At 35.4% G+C, this 17,745-nt stretch overlaps 2 protein-coding genes across 4 annotated transcripts; both read left to right on the forward strand.

The window, feature by feature from the left end:
- The first annotated feature begins 5,685 nt into the window (after positions 1-5,685).
- On the forward strand, positions 5,686-10,459 carry LOC137727278 (putative potassium transporter 13). 3 transcript variants are annotated; one of them, XM_088678844.1, is made up of 11 exons: positions 5,719-5,871; positions 6,791-7,022; positions 7,114-7,362; positions 7,460-7,510; positions 7,725-7,985; positions 8,076-8,128; positions 8,400-8,514; positions 8,900-9,154; positions 9,247-9,769; positions 9,858-10,170; positions 10,245-10,459. In XM_088678844.1, exons 1-11 carry the CDS (start codon positions 5,830-5,832, stop codon positions 10,287-10,289), a joined length of 2,139 nt encoding a protein of 712 aa, XP_088534970.1. In that variant the 5' UTR covers positions 5,719-5,829; the 3' UTR covers positions 10,290-10,459. The 3 variants fall into 3 exon arrangements, with proteins under 3 accessions (XP_088534971.1, XP_088534970.1, XP_068322244.2); XM_068466143.2 differs by having other exon boundaries at positions 5,721-5,871; positions 9,858-10,459; XM_088678845.1 differs by lacking the exon at positions 6,791-7,022 and having other exon boundaries at positions 5,686-5,871; positions 9,858-10,459.
- A 2,862-nt stretch (positions 10,460-13,321) lies between these two features.
- Positions 13,322-14,362, forward strand: LOC137727328 (uncharacterized). The gene has a single exon (XM_068466193.2). It carries the CDS (start codon positions 13,598-13,600, stop codon positions 14,204-14,206), a length of 609 nt encoding a protein of 202 aa, XP_068322294.2. The 5' UTR covers positions 13,322-13,597; the 3' UTR covers positions 14,207-14,362.
- The last annotated feature ends 3,383 nt before the right edge of the window (positions 14,363-17,745 follow it).

A 17,745-nucleotide genomic window follows, 5' to 3' on the forward strand; every position in this document is an offset into this window, starting at 1 on the left:
GTCTAGGTATTAATCGGGACGGTGACCTAGGCGGCCCTAGGCAAAAACTTTTAGAACAGTAAAGGGAACCTAAAACGACACCGTTTATCTGATTAAATTATTACTTCCAAACGCCGACCAATCCGTAACCTATAAATAATCCCAACCCTTCTCACTCTTATCAACCGGACGCCGGACTAATAAAACCATCGAAAGATGGGAGAGCACAGCCCTTTCCACTCATTAGTTTAAGTTCTCTTTCATTGGCCCTTTTATATTTGCTTCACACGTCTGTAAGAGTTCTGTTGACTGTATCTCTGTGACCAAGAATCTGAGATTTGTTTGTAGGAGAGTGATCTGGTTGTTTATGGGATTTGGGTTGTGAAAGCTTAAACAATATGTAATCTCCGTTTGATATTAGTGAAATTTTCTTAGGACGTAGGACGTAGGCTTACGTTGAACCAGTACAAATCCTTGTGTTATTTGGATTTTTGTATTTGTCATATTTTGCCTTGTTAAATGGCCTCATATCTGAAGCTTCCGCACGACACTAGGTTCGCGTTAACTTGTAGTCCAAGTTGTCCACAAGCTTTTGCACAAGTAACAGTGCAGTGTTAGAGCATCATTAACACTTGGGATTTGGGATCACTTGTCTTCAATTTGGAACATTTAGAGAGCTGGCGCGTTTAGATTAAACCATAAGGATGGCTCTAAGTTGGAATCTCACCTGGCCTTTGTAAAGAGTCTGCTTGAATCTCCCAATAACGTAAAGGCCGTTTGGAGAAAAAAAAAAAATCATATCCATTTAACAATTGGAAAATATTGACATATTTGGATTGTGACTGTATTTTGATGATTTTCATCGAGCTCAACCTCCGATTTGTGCACAAGTTTAGGATTTGATATTGTCATTTAGACATTTATCTAATCATTTGGATATATGATCTTTCTTTTACTGATATTTATGAGTTTCTCTCAAACGGAGTCTGGTTGTTATTGGGATTCTCTCTTGGTTCTGTAAGCTTGATGGCATACTATATAAGAGAAGAGTAGCATGGAGATGACATTCACCCACCCGCTGATTGCGCTTGGCAGCCACTCGGCAAAATGGTTCTGTCTCGACGACGAGGATGAGCTTGCTGTAGCCTTCTTTCCTGACCAAAGCCATCTGGTGTTCAACTTCATCCAACCAACAAGGTTAAGTAGAACTAATGCTTAACAATATAGGAGTGCATGCCTGTGAATATTGAGCAAACATAACTCAGTAAATCACAATCGAGATTAAAAATTAGTAAATCACAAAGCTTTAATTAGAACGATCAAGCTTTAAGGATCTTCTTTATGAATAAAGAAAAACTCCCAACTTCTTTAAGGGTCACCGTATTTGCTTAGGAATAATACTTCTTCTTACATCTTTGGTGCCAGAAGCAATGCCTGACAAGTTATGAGTATAGTTGCAATCCCAAATCTTCCAGCCTCTTTGGCACGCTAATCCGATATAAGGCACTCAATGCAGGATGTTGGCAACTCAGCAATGTGACGTTCCGCTTGGAACAGTTCTCATCTGCAATTGCTAGGTTTTGGAGTCGACGAACGAATGGATATATAGCAAGAAGAAGAGAAGACTAGGACATTTGTGAACAAAGCCGTTCTGTTGATCATTGCAAGTTCTGCAATTAAATTTTCGAGTAGAACTTCAAATCGGGGGTAATTATATCAAATGATCTTGTTTAATGAGTGAAGTTTCTTTCACTGTCCAAGCTAAAACTATGCTAGCTTTTTGCCCTTTTTTCGAACCAAAATGTCTTACATTCGACCCTTCTTTATTCGAAGCCCATCAGCAGCTTTGCCACCATGTAAACACTCATGAACTTTGAACTCATTCTTTTCCGAGCCTTTTAATTATTATTATTTTTTATATACAACAATATTCTAATTTTAAGGAGGGAATAATCTGCTCTAAGGAAAAGATAGGTTAGGTTAAGTCACACAAATTAGATATGGAACTCAATGCAAGTGTATTATATTTTTGTCATTCATGTGACGAGTGAAACTTGAAACTTTTTATTTACTAGTGAAGATGAATAACACTAGATCGTAATAATAATTGGCCATTCTGATTAGCCTTTTGCACGGAAAAATAAAAGAGAGATAATCTCATGTAATCAAGATGCTACATGACAATATTAGTTCAAATCTGATGGGCCGAACCCATCAGAAATATATGTTGTTACCAAGTTCGCGTCCATATTTGCCGAACATGAGCTTTTCTCCGACCAAGTAAAGACAACCATCATAGTTTTTAGCATTTGATCGTGTGAACTAATGTCTTATAATTACTTTTCCTTCAAGTCAGCAAACTCAATGAGACCGTAGGTGTAAAACATGCAAAACTCAAACCTCACCGGGTGAAATGCTACATCATGTTATGAACTCAAATATTTGAGCGGTGACAATAGTTTTTCCAAAAATCAAAGCATGCATGCCATTCTAAAGTTAAATATTCTGCACTTATTTTGTGTGTGAGCCTTCTTGTGGCCTCTATCATTAATTTATACGTGTTAAGTTTACGACAACAGAGTTAAAGAATGTTAAATTTATGAACAATATCAATCATTGATAGAAACTACATAGAAACCACACACAAAAGCGGTGCAAAAGATTCAAACAACTGTATTCCATATTTTAGATCACAAGGAGTTCTCCGCAAGGAATGTCAACCAGAAAACGATGGGAATTGCAATTTGGATGCATACTTGTACAAAATACAAAAATTAAACATAGACGAATTGGAGTGTCCAATGACTTAAAATGGTTTAAACAATATTATTGCTTATTGGCAGTAAAATGTGACAAAGAGGCTGGACCACTAAATTTAAACATTTTATGTTTAACTAAAATAGGTTAATTCGATTTGGGTGGTAAGGTCAAACATTTGACTTTTGAGTTAAACTTTCATTTCAAACCCCCAATGCAATGAGAGACCATGCAAACCACATGACAGTAGTTTACGTATGTAACATGCAGCGCTTTTTGTGGTATGATTTTAGGTTAGATGTTCTTTGGCAGACTTAAGTTTAGTTAAGTTGGTTATATCAACATATTTTTTTATCTATATTCAAGTTTGATATTTTTGTGTGATGGATTTTGTATTGGTAATGTCAATATTTGTACCGAAACCAAGCCAAAACAAATTTTATTAGTAAAAAACTTGACAGAGTTTGAGTTCGCCACTGCTTTAACAGTTTACATATGTGACATGCAAATCTTTTTGTAATATGATTTTAGGTTAAATGATCTGTATCATATGTATAAGTTTAGTTAAGTTGGCTACAATAACTTATTTCTTTATCTATATTTAACTATGATTTTTTTAGTGCGTACGACCTACGATGGATTTTATATTCATGATGTCAACCAAGCCAAATCAAATTTTGTTGGTAAAAAACTTGACACTGTCTGAGTTCGCCACTGCTTAATCAAAAAGAAACAAAGCAAACTACTAGTCCAATTGTGTACTTCAGATGATTTGCTTAGCCCATGCATTGCACAGTTTGAACTAGAAAGTGATGAACCTTCTTATCTGCCCCACGAACATGTTATGCTGCAGAATATCTAGTGTTTATAAAGTTAAGAGTAAATTGTAGTAATAGTTCTTCAACTTTAATTAAATTGGAGCAATGGTCTCTTAACTAAAAATCCATTATCATTGGTCCCTCAACTCATCAAAATGTGTAGTTATGGTCTTTTTCGTTAATTTCGTCAGAATTTTGTCAAAATAAGTTATGTTGGAAGGATTGCTACAATTTGGGTCTCTCAACTCATCAAAACATGTAGATATGGTCCTTTTCTCCAACTTCGTCATAATTTGTCAAAATGAGTTATGTTGGAATGACTATTGCTGCAATTGAGTTAAAGTTGAGGAATCATTGCTCCAATTGTGGTTAAAGTTGAGGGATCATTTCTTCAGTTGGATTAAAGTTGAAGGACCAATGGTAATGAATTTTTAGTTGAGGGATCATTGCACCAATTGAGTTAAAGTTAAAGAATCATTGTTACAATTTACTCTAAAGTTAATCTTTGTTTTGTTATGTAATGAAATATGTGACAATAAAATATATTGAATATAATAAAATTTTACATCGGAGATATAACAAAATAACATACAATTTATATATGAAGGGTTCACCACTAATATCACCGATGTATTTTTTTTATAAAACCTCTAACTTAGTAATATATGTTTAAGTTGAAAGCAACATCCGTGACCAAAGTCCCGGGCCATACTGGGACTTAAAATGTTTATCAAAATGTACCAAAAATGATAACAATATTATGCGACAGAAAATTAAAAAGAGAGAAAGACAAAGGCAAACTTTCTTCCTTCATCTTTTACAAGAATAACTTTTTGCCATAGTTCACTGGCTTTGGAGTCCTCAAGCTCTCCCTCTCCCTCTGATATTCCAATGCACAGAAAGGAGGGCTACCATCGATACTTGCCATGGTCTCCCAAAGAATGCTCCCAAGTTAGATGTTCTCACTTAGATGTCACTCCTTTATTTACATTTTTCAACTCCTATATGTCATGCTAGATTGTCACTCTCATTTTGCAGATACGACTAATTAATCTTGACTTCTGATTTTTGACACTGAGGAAAAGAAAAGGTTGTCAGAAATATGAGCAAAAATATAGAAATTTTCGAGCCGAACAAAAAAAAAAATGTTGTAACTCGAGAAAGTGATTATTTAACGGTGAAATGTGATCACATTGTATAGATAGACGAACATGTTAATATTTTACACTTCAGAATATTATGTGATCATACTACTCCAGAGTTCTGCATAATAATTGTTCGTGACGGGCGTTAAATATGCAATAGTCAACTGTGTAGTTCTTGCTCTATACTTTGTTATTATACGTGGTATTTTATACAAACATTGTAAGATGCCACACTTTCCGACAGATTTCATTGAATTGACAAGTTGATTAACACATGTGAACATATTGCCACAGAAGAGAATATATTTTTGGACAGCCGTAGCCATAGTTTAAAAAACACAGTATCAAAACATCAACGTAGTACATGAGGAGTTGAGAAAGTACAACACCGACAAACGGCTGATGACATAAACTTATATTCTTGAACGCTCATTTATATTTGGTTTCCTTCACCTCTGGTGGAATGAAATTCGTCTCATATGAATAGTAAAATCTATCGTATTTATGTTGAATTCGATATCTAATTACTGAATGATTTATGGTTGACCTAATTCAGTACTGCATCTCGTAGAGTAAAATGAAGCCGGTTTCAAACTTAATCTTAAAATGCATTATTCCCATGTATTGGAGCTAAACTTTTCTTGATTGTGTGGAAGACTTTGTGTATGTAAAAATCGAATTTAAAACTTCCGCCACAATTAAGTATTCAACCATTTAAAGGAGAATAATTACTTGTTAAGTCAGATAATCAATAACATTATTTACTGTAAAAATTTAGAAATCCACCGTCTTTAGAGAGATTTTTCAGTGTGACCGGTACACAGATGGTACACCATGTGTTACTATACAAATGATGAGATATATGTGTTAAAAAGTTAATAACTTAAAAAGTAAATTTTTAATTTCTATAAAAACACGTGACATACTACCTATATTTCCGGCACGATAATTTTTTTTTTTCAAAAGTCTGAACCTTTAGCTTCTGCTCTTTACCCCACCGTCTCCCCTTTGGGTCCTCTTCTTTTTCACCATTCAGAAAACCCACGTCAGTATAAATAGCTTTAGTGGTGGAGTAAGTCTGTTGAACTTCACATTGATTCAGAGCATTTGGGGTTCGACTGGAAAGGAAAATGGACCCGGAATCGGCTTCCCTTTCCGGGGGCTTGCGCCCAGTGAGTGTTTCGTTACGTTCTTATGTGTGTTCAATCTTTTGCTTTCTTTCTTTTGTGTGTTTATTTCCATGGAAGTTAAGTAATAGAGGAATGTAAAGAGTGAAATTTTGAGTTTTTTTTTTTTTTTTTATAATATTTTTGGTTTTTGGAAAATGGGGTTTTGTTGTTTTTGATTCCCAATGAATGTTCGTTCAGTGTTTACAATGTTTTTGACTGTTTTCTTCCGGATTTTCTTAGCAACCAAACAGTAGATGCAATTTTGTTTTGTGAAAAGTGTTATAATTTAAGTTGGTGTGGCCTATGGAATATCTTTCTTTATTTTTTTTTGCTTTCTGTTTATGGCCTTTTGGACTCCAATTCTGGTTGTACTATAGATTTTCTACTATTCCATTTGTTTGGGCAATTTAGTCGATTCAGGATTAACTTATATAATTTTGATCCTGATTATATCTCTGTTGTATCAACAAAGTCAAGTATGAGTTATTTCATGGTAATTTTGATCCTGATTTTCCATTGCTGCTTTATAAACCAGAATTATCGGTTCTTTCAAGATTAAGTTCACGGATTCTATCTGCCTTATTTGTCATGTTAGTTTAATACTGCTTCACTTTTAAGTGATCCTTTTGTATGAGCACCACAAAAAATTGGTTGCATTGGAGACACAGCATGTTAGAAGAACAGTATCCAAACTCCAAACTAGTTTGGGCTGATTTTAACATCGATATTTATAGGTCTAGTAATTTTAACTTTAATCATGGTCCTGGACTGGTTTAATTACAGCGGGGAAGTTTGTCCTAGTTATGCTATCCATCTTTTTTCTTTCCAGTACTGTTCCTTCTTGGTTATATTTGCAGCGGAATTCAGTTTACTTTATAATATTGTAAGCATAATAACACTTGTCTTACTTGTTTATGAGCAGAATTTTTACACGACCACTCTATGCCTCGCTTATCAGAGCCTTGGTATTGTTTATGGGGATCTTAGCATATCCCCCATTTATGTATACAAAAGTACATTCTCACATGGTTTGAATCTTTATGCGGAGGATCACGAGATTCTTGGCGTGCTTTCAATGGTTTTCTGGACTTTGACTATTATCCCTCTTTGCAAGTACATTATATTTGTGTTAGGAGCAGATGACAATGGTGAAGGTGCTTACCCTCAGTTATCTTATAGCAGCTTGTGAGAATATATATTGGTTGATAGTTGTTGGACATTAGAGATTCACTTTTAGTTTTACAGGTGGAACTTTTGCTTTGTACTCATCGCTATGCCGACACTCAAGGATGGGCCTTTGGAACACAGTTCATCCTGAATATGAAAGCATACCATCTGACTGTTCTGGTTTATCTACCAAGGATACAAGAATGAGCTCACTCATAAAAAAATTCTTCGAGAAGCATAAGAGTTCTAAAATAGTATTGCTGCTTGTAGTTTTTATAGGGGTTGGCATGATAATTGGTGATGGTATCCTCACGCCAACAATGTCCGGTATGATATTCTAAAATGCTCTCTCTGGCCCTACCAATTGACCCTTTCTGCAGTTATTGATGTTGACCTAATGAGGTTTTGTTGTGTATGTTGGCAGTTCTTTCTGCAGTTTCTGGAATTAGAATCAAAGCTCCAAATTTACATGAGAGTAAGTCAATCATAAATGTGTGTGTGTGTACACGTGTATTATTTCTGCAGTATATTCTTGCATAAAGATTTTCACATTGGCAATACGTGGAGTTGAGAATAATGGATATAGTGCAACATTATTTGTTGTCTGATATCAAGCAATACACATTTTTTCTATTCGATTTCCATTGAAAACTACCTTTTCTAATTACCTTTACGTCTGTACATGGCAGATTATACCGTGTTGATAGCGTGCATCATCGTGGTTGGACTTTTTGCTCTTCAGCATTTTGGGACACACAAAGTTGTGTTTCTTTTTGCTCCAATCATGTTAACATGGTTACTATGCATTTGTGGGGTAGGCATTTACAATATATTCCGTTGGAACCCTGGTGTTATACATGCTCTGTCGCCCTACTATATTTATAACTTCTTCAAAATAACTGGAAGAGTTGGGTGGAGTTCCCTTGGAGGCGTTGTTCTTTGTGTTACAGGTTGGTTCATAGAAAAAAGTTCCACATCTTCTGCAGTCGCCTAGAAAACTTCATATTTTCTAAGGCTAAAACATTATTTGGCTATGGTAGGTACAGAAGCAATGTTTGCCGATCTTGGGCACTTTTCCAAACTGTCTATCAGGGTAAGCTCATTCTGATCCTTTAATTTAACTCTTTGAAGCGAAAAACTGCTCAGTACTTATATTGTTGTGTTTTCGGCTGTTCAAAAATTTTCTCTTGCATCCTAATTCTTCATAGTTTTACAGTTTTTTCGACAATACAATTTATCATGCTTGTTTTAAATAGTGTCACACATTGCTAACTATATAGCTTTGTTTACTCTTTGGGCTTCATATGCAAGTTAATTATTTATTCTTTATGTATTTATTTACTACTAGTTCTTTCATCTTGCAGATTGCATTTACTGCGCTCGTTTACCCTTGTTTAGTTCTTGCATACATGGGAGAAGCTGCTTATCTCTCCAAGAACAAAAAGGATCTGCGTTGCAGTTTTTACAAGGCCATTCCTGGTAAATCTATATTCTTTCTGATGCAATGGTACATCAACTAGTTCTTTCCCGTAACGTCATTCTTCTTATTAGGAATTCAAATGATTTAGAGAAAGTTTTACTTGCACCTAAGGCATGCCATTATTCTTCATTATTACAGTTTTCAAAGTATACGGCCGTTATTTTTAGTGTTCATTATATTATTAGCTTTTATCTGCTACACGTTTGTCTGCATTTTTTTTTTTAACCTGCAAACCTTCTGGTGTAGCTTCTGCATCTTTAGAAGCTTCAATCTGTGTGAACGCCTTCACCAGTTTTGGGCTTTATTTTAATCTTATTTAATCAGAAGCTGCCGGTGTTGAATTTGAACTGATAATTTTTTGTAAAATATTTTCTTTCCTTTCAGAGGTTATGTTTTGGCCAGTCGTTATTATTGCAACTCTTGCTTCTGCGGTGGGAAGTCAAGCAATAATTTCAGCTACCTTCTCAATAGTCAGTCAGTGCAGGGCCCTTCGGTGCTTCCCTCGTGTGAAGATCAAACATACATCAAATCAGATACATGGGCGGATATACATACCTGAGGTGAACTGGATGTTGATGGTATTATGTCTTGCAGTTGTTATAGGTTTCAGAGACACTCATATGATAGGCAATGCATACGGTCTGTGCTCTCTCTCTCTCTCTCTCTCTCTCTCTCTCTCTGCATTTTTGCTATTTTGAAATAAGCGGTTTTACACCATGTTGCATTTACAGGGCTTGCTGGAGTGACAGTGATGTTCATCACGACCTGCTTGATGTTTCTAATTATTAGTACGGTTTGGAAGAAGAAGGTTATCGTGGCATTCTTGTTTTTTGTAATCTTTGGATCCCTTGAACTACTCTATATTTCTGCCTGCCTTGGAAAAGTACATCACGGAGGCTGGCTTCCCCTTGTATTCGCTCTTGTCATCGTGTCTTTGATGTCTATCTGGAATTACGGGACTGTAAAGAAGGATGCATTTGAGCTAGATAACAAGGTATCGTTGGATAGACTTCTAAGCTTTGGGCCAAGCCTAGGTATTACAAGGGTCCCTGGAATCTGCCTAGTTTACTCTAAAGTTGCGTTTGGTCTCCCTCCAATGTTTGCACATTTTGTCACGAACTTCCCTACATTTCATCATACTCTCATCTTTGTGACCCTTAAATATCTGATGATTCCAAAAGTTCCACTTGGTGAGCGTTTTCTTGTTAAGCGGATTGGCCCACCAGAGTTGTCCATTTTCCGGTGTATTGTAAGGTACTTTCCACAAAGTTTCTCAAGCCAAACCTCATTGAATTTTTGCATGAATAGCTCTCGGAACTTCTCTAATACTATTATTGGTCAGGTATGGATACAAGGATGTGAAAGATTGCTACAACTTTGAAACCCAACTGATTGAAAAGGTGGTGGAGTTCTTGAAACAGGAGAGGAATAGTGAAGAATTGGCAGTTAGAGGGCAGTCACCGAACCTAATATCTGCAGCAACACGAAATGAGGTTTATGGCTGCAGAGCTGTGCATTGGAGTGATGATGTTAGTGGCGGCAGTAGTGAGCAGTGGAGAGATGGAGTTGGCAGTGCTGAGCAGTGGATGAAAAAACTCATGGAGGCACGGGAAGCTGGTGGCATGGCCTACATGGTCGGCAATCCTTATGTTGAGGCAAGTGAGGTATCACCGTTCCTGAAGAAGTTTGCGATTGACATTGTCTATAATTTTCTGAGGCGGAATTGCAGGCGTCCAGCAGTCACACTAGGAATTCCGCATACCTCGCTGATTGAAGTGGGAATGCTTTATCAGGTGTAAATATAGCGTGGATGGAGACGGAGTAAATAAACTCAAAGGTAAGACAGGATGCTTATGGATACCAATTACATGGAAATTGCTTAGATGTGTATATGGTGCAGGTTGTAATATGATCATAAATAAGCAAGAAAGTTTTGGCGAAGAACTCACGTACGTTCAAAGTATATTACTTTTGTGAAGCATGTTTACACTAATGTTCTCCCACGTTAGAAGACCTAGACAGAAATTCTAAACTAGCTTGCTAGAGAGGAGTGCATGATGACTTTTTTTTTTTTTTTTTTTTAACGTCAAATTCATTAGCAACTCCTTAAACCTTTCATGCAAAAAGGATTGGAAACCCGGTAACTCTGTCATTTCTTTATTTGTTTTCCGAATTTTAGTTTGTATGAACGTAACTGTATGATGGGTTACTTTCACAGAAATTGACAAACAACCAAATGAAGGCCATGAATTAATGAGTGGCCTCAGAGCTGCGACATAGACATTATAAACTTAAATTTGATAGCTTAAGCCACCAACCTCCTGGTGATCAATTAATTGTGTGACCGCAAATCACTCCCTTAAATCAATGCCTAACACCAACTAACTGTCCAACCTCACACTTTTGTTGCCTTCAAAGTTTTTGGGGTTACTTTGCCATTATATAGCTTCTCTCATTCATCTCTCACTCTCTCTCTCTCTCTCTAAGTTCCGATGGTCGGTCGACGTCGGACCAACACCCCACACCCCCTGCAAGTAGGGCTCACCCATCTGAAAACTTTTGTCTTGGCATACGACCGGTTGGACACAAGAATCTCTCTCTCCAAACAAAAGGGCTTAAGGGTTACAAAATGTATTATCTGTGTTTGGCTGCCTATAGCATCTTCTTCAATGCATCTAGGGTTATGTTTACTCTTGCTCTACTTCTCTTGGTTTCACTTTATGTCTTTTTACTCTTTGAGAGAATGAAGAGCTTTCATGCATTATCTGCCTTTGGTTGCAAGCAAGAGGTCAGGAACTTGGTTTATCTCCGGTTTCAAGAGACCACTGCATATAATGGGTCAAGGTGAGATGATCGCCACCGCTGGTTTGGGAGATCGAAGGCATGGACGGTTGTGATCGTCGGTCGTCAGCCATGGAGTTTGATATAAAAATCATAATAATTTGCTTTCATAGTTGTAACAAGGTATTATTTTTTGGTTTTTTTTTTTTTTAAACTTTAATCCTTGAAATAGATTGAAATTTAATAAAACTATGGTGTTAGATTACATATTGATTATAATCCTTTAATGCGTTCTTAATTCAAATTAATTAATGTATATTTTATTCAATGTCTCCTATTAAATATTTGAATTTATTAATATACACATTTTAATTTATTTTTTGACAGAAAAAGAAAAGGATTTTAATATATTAATCTCATTTAACATTCTTCAAACTTGAAAGACTCAATTAATGTACCTAAATGTTAGTACCGAAATGTATTTACCGAAATGTATGTACTGAAATGTATTAATTAATTTTCATCTTACTCATGGTTTTAGTAAAGTTGCTAAAAGTCTTTTTTGCCAAGGATTGAAATGAAGTTTCCTTTTTTTTTTTTCTTTTTTTTTTTTAACTTTTTGTAGCAAGTATGGTGCAAGCAATACGAGTGACGGAGTGAGGAAATTAAACACACAACTTCGTGCCAAAACGAATGATATATAATATAAAAATTTCAGAAGATGTGTACATTGATTTATATATCATAAAATTCCGATGCCAAAAAATCCCTAAGAAATTTGTTTGAGTAGAATGATATATAAAATCGGGCAATTATTATAAACCTCTCTTGTATGAACATTTTTCTTTATTTACCTCTAAAAGTTTACCATCTGTTTCCGTCCTTGAGGTTTTGACGCTCAATCGTTTATGAATGTCAAATTTAACACAATTACACGTAGAAGGTTGTGAAGAGCAACTTTTGTATATGCGCCGACCAAAAATTTTAACACCGAAATACTAATAGTCGTTGATGACGGTTTGAGCGTAAATATAGAAAACATGATAATAGTATAAACTATAGGAAAAGAAATAAGGGGCTTTTAGATCCAGGTCCAAAAACGTAGAGTGTTTTTAGGAGTGAGTCCAGTTATCTAATTATATGTTTTTATTTCTTTTATACTCATTTTATATTGTCTAAAAATATTAAAAATCAATTAAAATCTTCTAATATTATGCATTTTCCAACTCCAAAAGAATATATTTAATATCTTATAACAAAAAAACTAATATACTAAAATAAATTTATCTACAAAACATTCTACCCTAACTCAAGTAACAAATATATAAATGTATATAATATACCTATACGTGAGATATGAAACCTAATTAAAGGGTAGAAAAAAACATAACATACCTACAAGTAAGACACATTAATCTGTGACAGGTTGATTATAAAAAAAGAATCTGTCATATAGGTAGATAAATATAATTAACCTGTGATATAGGTCGATTATAAAAATTAAAAATAAAATCTATAAATAGGGGTTTAAAGTAGGAGGAAGAACAAGAAATAACAAAAAAGATAAATAAAAAGAAATAAGCAAAGAGATAATTGGGAAGAAATTTGATTTTTATAATAAATCTTATCATTGAACAGATAACTATTGATAATTAAATAATTAAATATAACAAATTGGACTTATTTTAATAAACTGAACTATTCCTACTATTGGCTCAAAAAATTGGACTTATATCAAGTTTCCCCAAGAAATAAAGTAAAAAGTTTATGAAAATAGAGGTAACTTTTTTTTTTTTCTTTTTTTTTATGGGTAAAGAAAATAGAGGTAACTTACTTCTAAAATCAACATGCAAATATTTTACCGTTTCTATTGGCAATGAAATTGTATGATTAGAAGACTCTTCTGATTTTATTTAGAACCTCCTTAATCAGGATTTGATGTAGTGGTTTGAATTCAATAAAATATCGAGTTTTCGTAAAAAAAGAAAAACACTTACTTCTAAATCAACGTGCAAATATTTTGGCACTAATTTAAATCATCATGACCGTTGGAGCGTGCCACTTCAGGGGACAAACATGAAATTTCACTATCACAGATCTGATGATCTGGAATAATCCTAGCCGTTACAAAAGCTCGCGATCTCGTGAATACCCGCATACGGTAGGGGTACTTCCGGAAATCTACTTTAAAATTATTCCAAATTAGACCGTTATAACACTCGAAACCCTCGCGACCGTTTCAAAGTCCCACTCACCACTTACCCCAGAAACTCCCACTCCCCTTCTCTGACACAAAAATCCATGGCCGACGAGAGCACAAACAAATCGATCATGGAGCCGAAGTTCTCACACCCACTTCACCAAATCGCTCAGTCACCGAGCCACAAGCTTCTCCTGAAGCAATGGCTGAAAGAAGAAGAGCTAATCCTCAACAGGGTCTCTCTCAAGGAGTCCCAAATCGACTCAGTTCGAAAGGAGATCACGATGCTCTTCATCTTCTTCTTCCTCTTCCACTCCACGGTTCTCACCCTTCTCTTCAGTTCCTCGTCGAGGGACCCGCACGGGTTCGCGTGCCGCAGGTCCTGGATCCCGTTGCTCTGTTCTCTCTGCTTCTCGCTGGGGATCATTTGGGCGATAAGGTATAAAAGCGACACGGAGGGGCACCTGGAGAAGTTGTTGGAGAGAGAAAAGGAGGATAAGAACCTGCTGGGAAAGTGCATTGAGGAGCTGAAGAAGAAGGGGTTGGAGTTCGATTTGTTGAAGGAGGTTGACGCGCTGAGGAGGGCCAAGAGTTTGAGAGTCGAAGCAAAGGCGGTGAGGAAGTGGAATGCGAGGGATTTTGTGACACTGTTTTTCTTCACTGTGTCTTGCTTTGTGATCATTGTCACCAGAGTTATTTTGTGTAACTAGGAAGGTCGAAATCGGGGATTAGATTGGTTAATTGTTGGGTTTTGGATAAGTGGTGGGGGAAGAAATTGGTTGCAGAATGCTTTGTTCTGCTATTTGTATTTCGGGGAATTTACATTGGCATAGTTATGAAACAAATCTGGATGACTGCTTATATTAGCCTTAATATGTTTTTTTTTTTTTTTTTTTTTTTGTAATTTGATAGTTTGTAATTTGATTAACTGTAATTTGACTGATTAGAATCCCAAATAAAAGTCTTTTTGGTGTGGAGCAAAGCCATTATCTGCAATTCTCACAATGTAATAAAAAGAGTAGTTTTTTTTAACCATTTGATGTTGATGTCATTAGTGAAAATTTTCATAAACTTGCAACTTTGGGAGAAGAACTTTGTGGGGTCGGGTAAAGTGTCGACTCTTACTTGTGATGCCGTTCTCTCCAAAACGGTTGTCATGGGCCCAAATCAAGTACTAGAGCCCAAATGTGCACTGCTAAACTTTGTTGCCAGATCTACACCTTTTAATTTGATTACAGATCTACTTTGTCATTTGATCTACATCAATCTCAAACATTAACTGCTCTAGGCATTAATACAATAGACCCTTAAAACCTTTCAATACTTTTGTACAAGTTCTGCAATGGAAGAGTAAGTCCCCAAGAGACCTGCTAAAGTTCCAAACCAACAATGCCTAAAACCTCGCAATTCCATCTTCCATAAGACCATCTCCAACCCTTGGGGTTAAAGTCTAAAATTTTAAGCCATAAGCCAGAAATGTGGCTTAAAATTTTAGCTTATGATGATTAAATAATGATTTTAGCCTAACTTTTGTTTTTAGTAATTATTTTTAAAATAAAATTTATGTAGATTATCTTAATTGATTTTTATGAACATTTTAATTTAAAAATATTTAAATTCCGATAAATAATTAAAAATCATACAAATACATAGGTATTTATAAAGTTTTAAGTTAAATTTGATTTAAATATTTTTCTTAAATTATTTTAAACGTTATATTTAATTTCGGGCCGTCAAATCTTTTTTTTTTTTTTTTTTTTTAACTATTAGATTTGATCTCGTTTGATTATAACGGTTATATTATAAGTAAAAAACAAAAAAAAATGTTTGAAATATGACTGTTTGGTGGGTCCAGAATAATTTAAATCAGACTTAAATCCTAGAAGAATCTAGCTCAATGATATATTTTCTCCCCATGACTTATTTTAGCCCATGGTTGGAGATGGTTTGAGGGAGTTTTAAAGCTTATATTTTAAACTTTATCCCATGTGTTGGAGATGTTCTAAGAAGAAGAAAATTTGAGATAGCACATGCATGGGGAGTAAGAAAGAAACTAAAATATTAAACAGTGAGCCAACAATGGCCGCGAGGTTCTCAAGGTAGGGGAAAAAATAGGCCACTGTAATGGAGATGGCTAGTTATTCCACCCTTACAAGCAGTCTACAATGTCTCTATTTCGCCGATTTCTGTAATTTTCTGATAATACTACTCTCTGTTCGATAACTTTAACTACCGGAATAAAAAGGATGGTGGAGATTGCAACTTCTGCACTAACTTGTTTGGTAAGGAGTTAAACAAAGGAATTAAACACTAATTTGTGAGTAATTCATTGATTCCGAAACTGAAATCCTTCCATTTAATCTTACAAATTTGAAATTTCATATATAGAAAATCAATTTGTTTTACCAATCTACAAATACGAAAATTACATATGGAAATAAGCTATATATATATATATATATATTGCGACGTTTAGTCAGGAAACCACCCCTGCGGTTGCATTTCACCCTTTAATTTTCCACGTACGCGTGATCCACTGGTAGTACTTGGGTTCAAGCTTCTGTTCTTTCCAAACTTTGGCAAAGTCTGAAAATTAGTTGACCTGCAGAATCTGAAGAAAGATCGGAGAACAACACGTCTCTCTCTTCTTTCAGCCAAGTAGAGAACTCATTGTTCTTGGCACTCAAGTTTCTGCTAGCAAAAATATGACTTCTCAAGTCCTAACCATCAGAAAAGCCGAGGATCCCTTATGCCAACTGCCAAACTTCTACTTTCTAAACCACAGCTTCTTGACTGAACCGAAGGTGCAGCCACGTTTTACGAGTTCACACATCAGTTGCTAGATACAAGGAACGGTTAGTAGCCAATGGATTTCTCCAGAAGCTGGATTAGACTACTATGAGACCTTTAGTCTTGTGGTTAAACCAACCACAGTGAGATTGGTAAAGCATTGGCTGCTCACATAGCTGGAAACTAAGCAATTAGATGTAAAAACAATGCATTCTTACATGAGTTTCTTGATGAGAGAGTTTATATGGCTCAGCGCCAAGGGTTCAGTGATAGTACTCACCCAAATTATGTTTGTAAGTTGGAGAGTTCTTTATCTGGTTTAAAAGTTAAAACAGGCTCCTAGAGCAGTTAGGATTGAAGTCCTCTTATGAAGATCTTTCTTTGTATGTCAAGTATGATGGTAAGTCTATTATTGTCTTACTATTATATGTTGATGATATTATCATCACTGATGATAGTGGTGGTGCAATTCAAGATTTCTCAATCGGCAAGGGAAATTTGATTTGAAAGACTTGGGTATTTTGCAATTTTCCTTGGACTTCAAATTATTATCAGTCACAAGGGCTATTTGTACATCAAATGAAGTATGTGAAGGATTTACTGAAAAAAGCCAACATGTTGGATTGTGAACCTTGTCTTACTTCTTATCATCCTAATCAGAAATTGTTGAATCCTGAAGTGCTCTCTTTTCATATATTGCATTTTACAAAAGTATTGTAGGTGCTCTATAATATTTGATATTTACTAGACCAGACATTGCTTTCATAGTAAACCAAGTGTGATAGTTCATGCATTCACCTCTCGAATCTCATTTTGCAGCAGTCAAAAGGTTTTTGAGGTATCACAGGGGCAACATACTAATTTTGTAGTATTTATTGGCTCCAATCCTATTTCTTGGAGTTCTAAGACGCAACACACTATCAGTAGATCCTCTATAGAAGTAGAATACACACTGTTAGTAGATCCTCCATCAGCTACTCAAGGACTTACATTTCTGGCATTGGCCACTAATCCTGTATTGCATTCCAAGGCCAAGCATAGAGACTGACTATCATTTTGTGCGTGAAAGAGTTCAATAAGGAACTATTATGTTGCAGCATGTGGCTTTTGCAGATCAGTATGTATAGGTATACTCACAAAAGGATTGTGTTCTCCCTAATTTATTTGTTCAAAGCATGAGCTTGATGAGGATGATAGAGTGTTAAATATGCCATGCGTCATTTTACCATTGGATTTGTCTTAACTTAGTTAATCTACCATGTATGTTGTATAAGTAATATGAGCTCCGTCATTATTACACAATTATTAACTGAGATTTCAAAATACATTTGCCAGGTTCTCTCTCTTTGATTCTAATCTCTCTCTCTCTCTCTAGATTTTCTCTAGATTGTTCGTAATTGTTCTACATCGTTGGCAGTAAATAATTAATTATTTTTCAGTATTTGTATGTGTATGTATT

The sequence above is a fragment of the Pyrus communis genome, chromosome 10 (genome assembly GCF_041283825.1).
Source record: "Pyrus communis isolate YQ-2024b chromosome 10, ASM4128382v1, whole genome shotgun sequence".
Taxonomy (NCBI): domain Eukaryota; kingdom Viridiplantae; phylum Streptophyta; class Magnoliopsida; order Rosales; family Rosaceae; genus Pyrus; species Pyrus communis.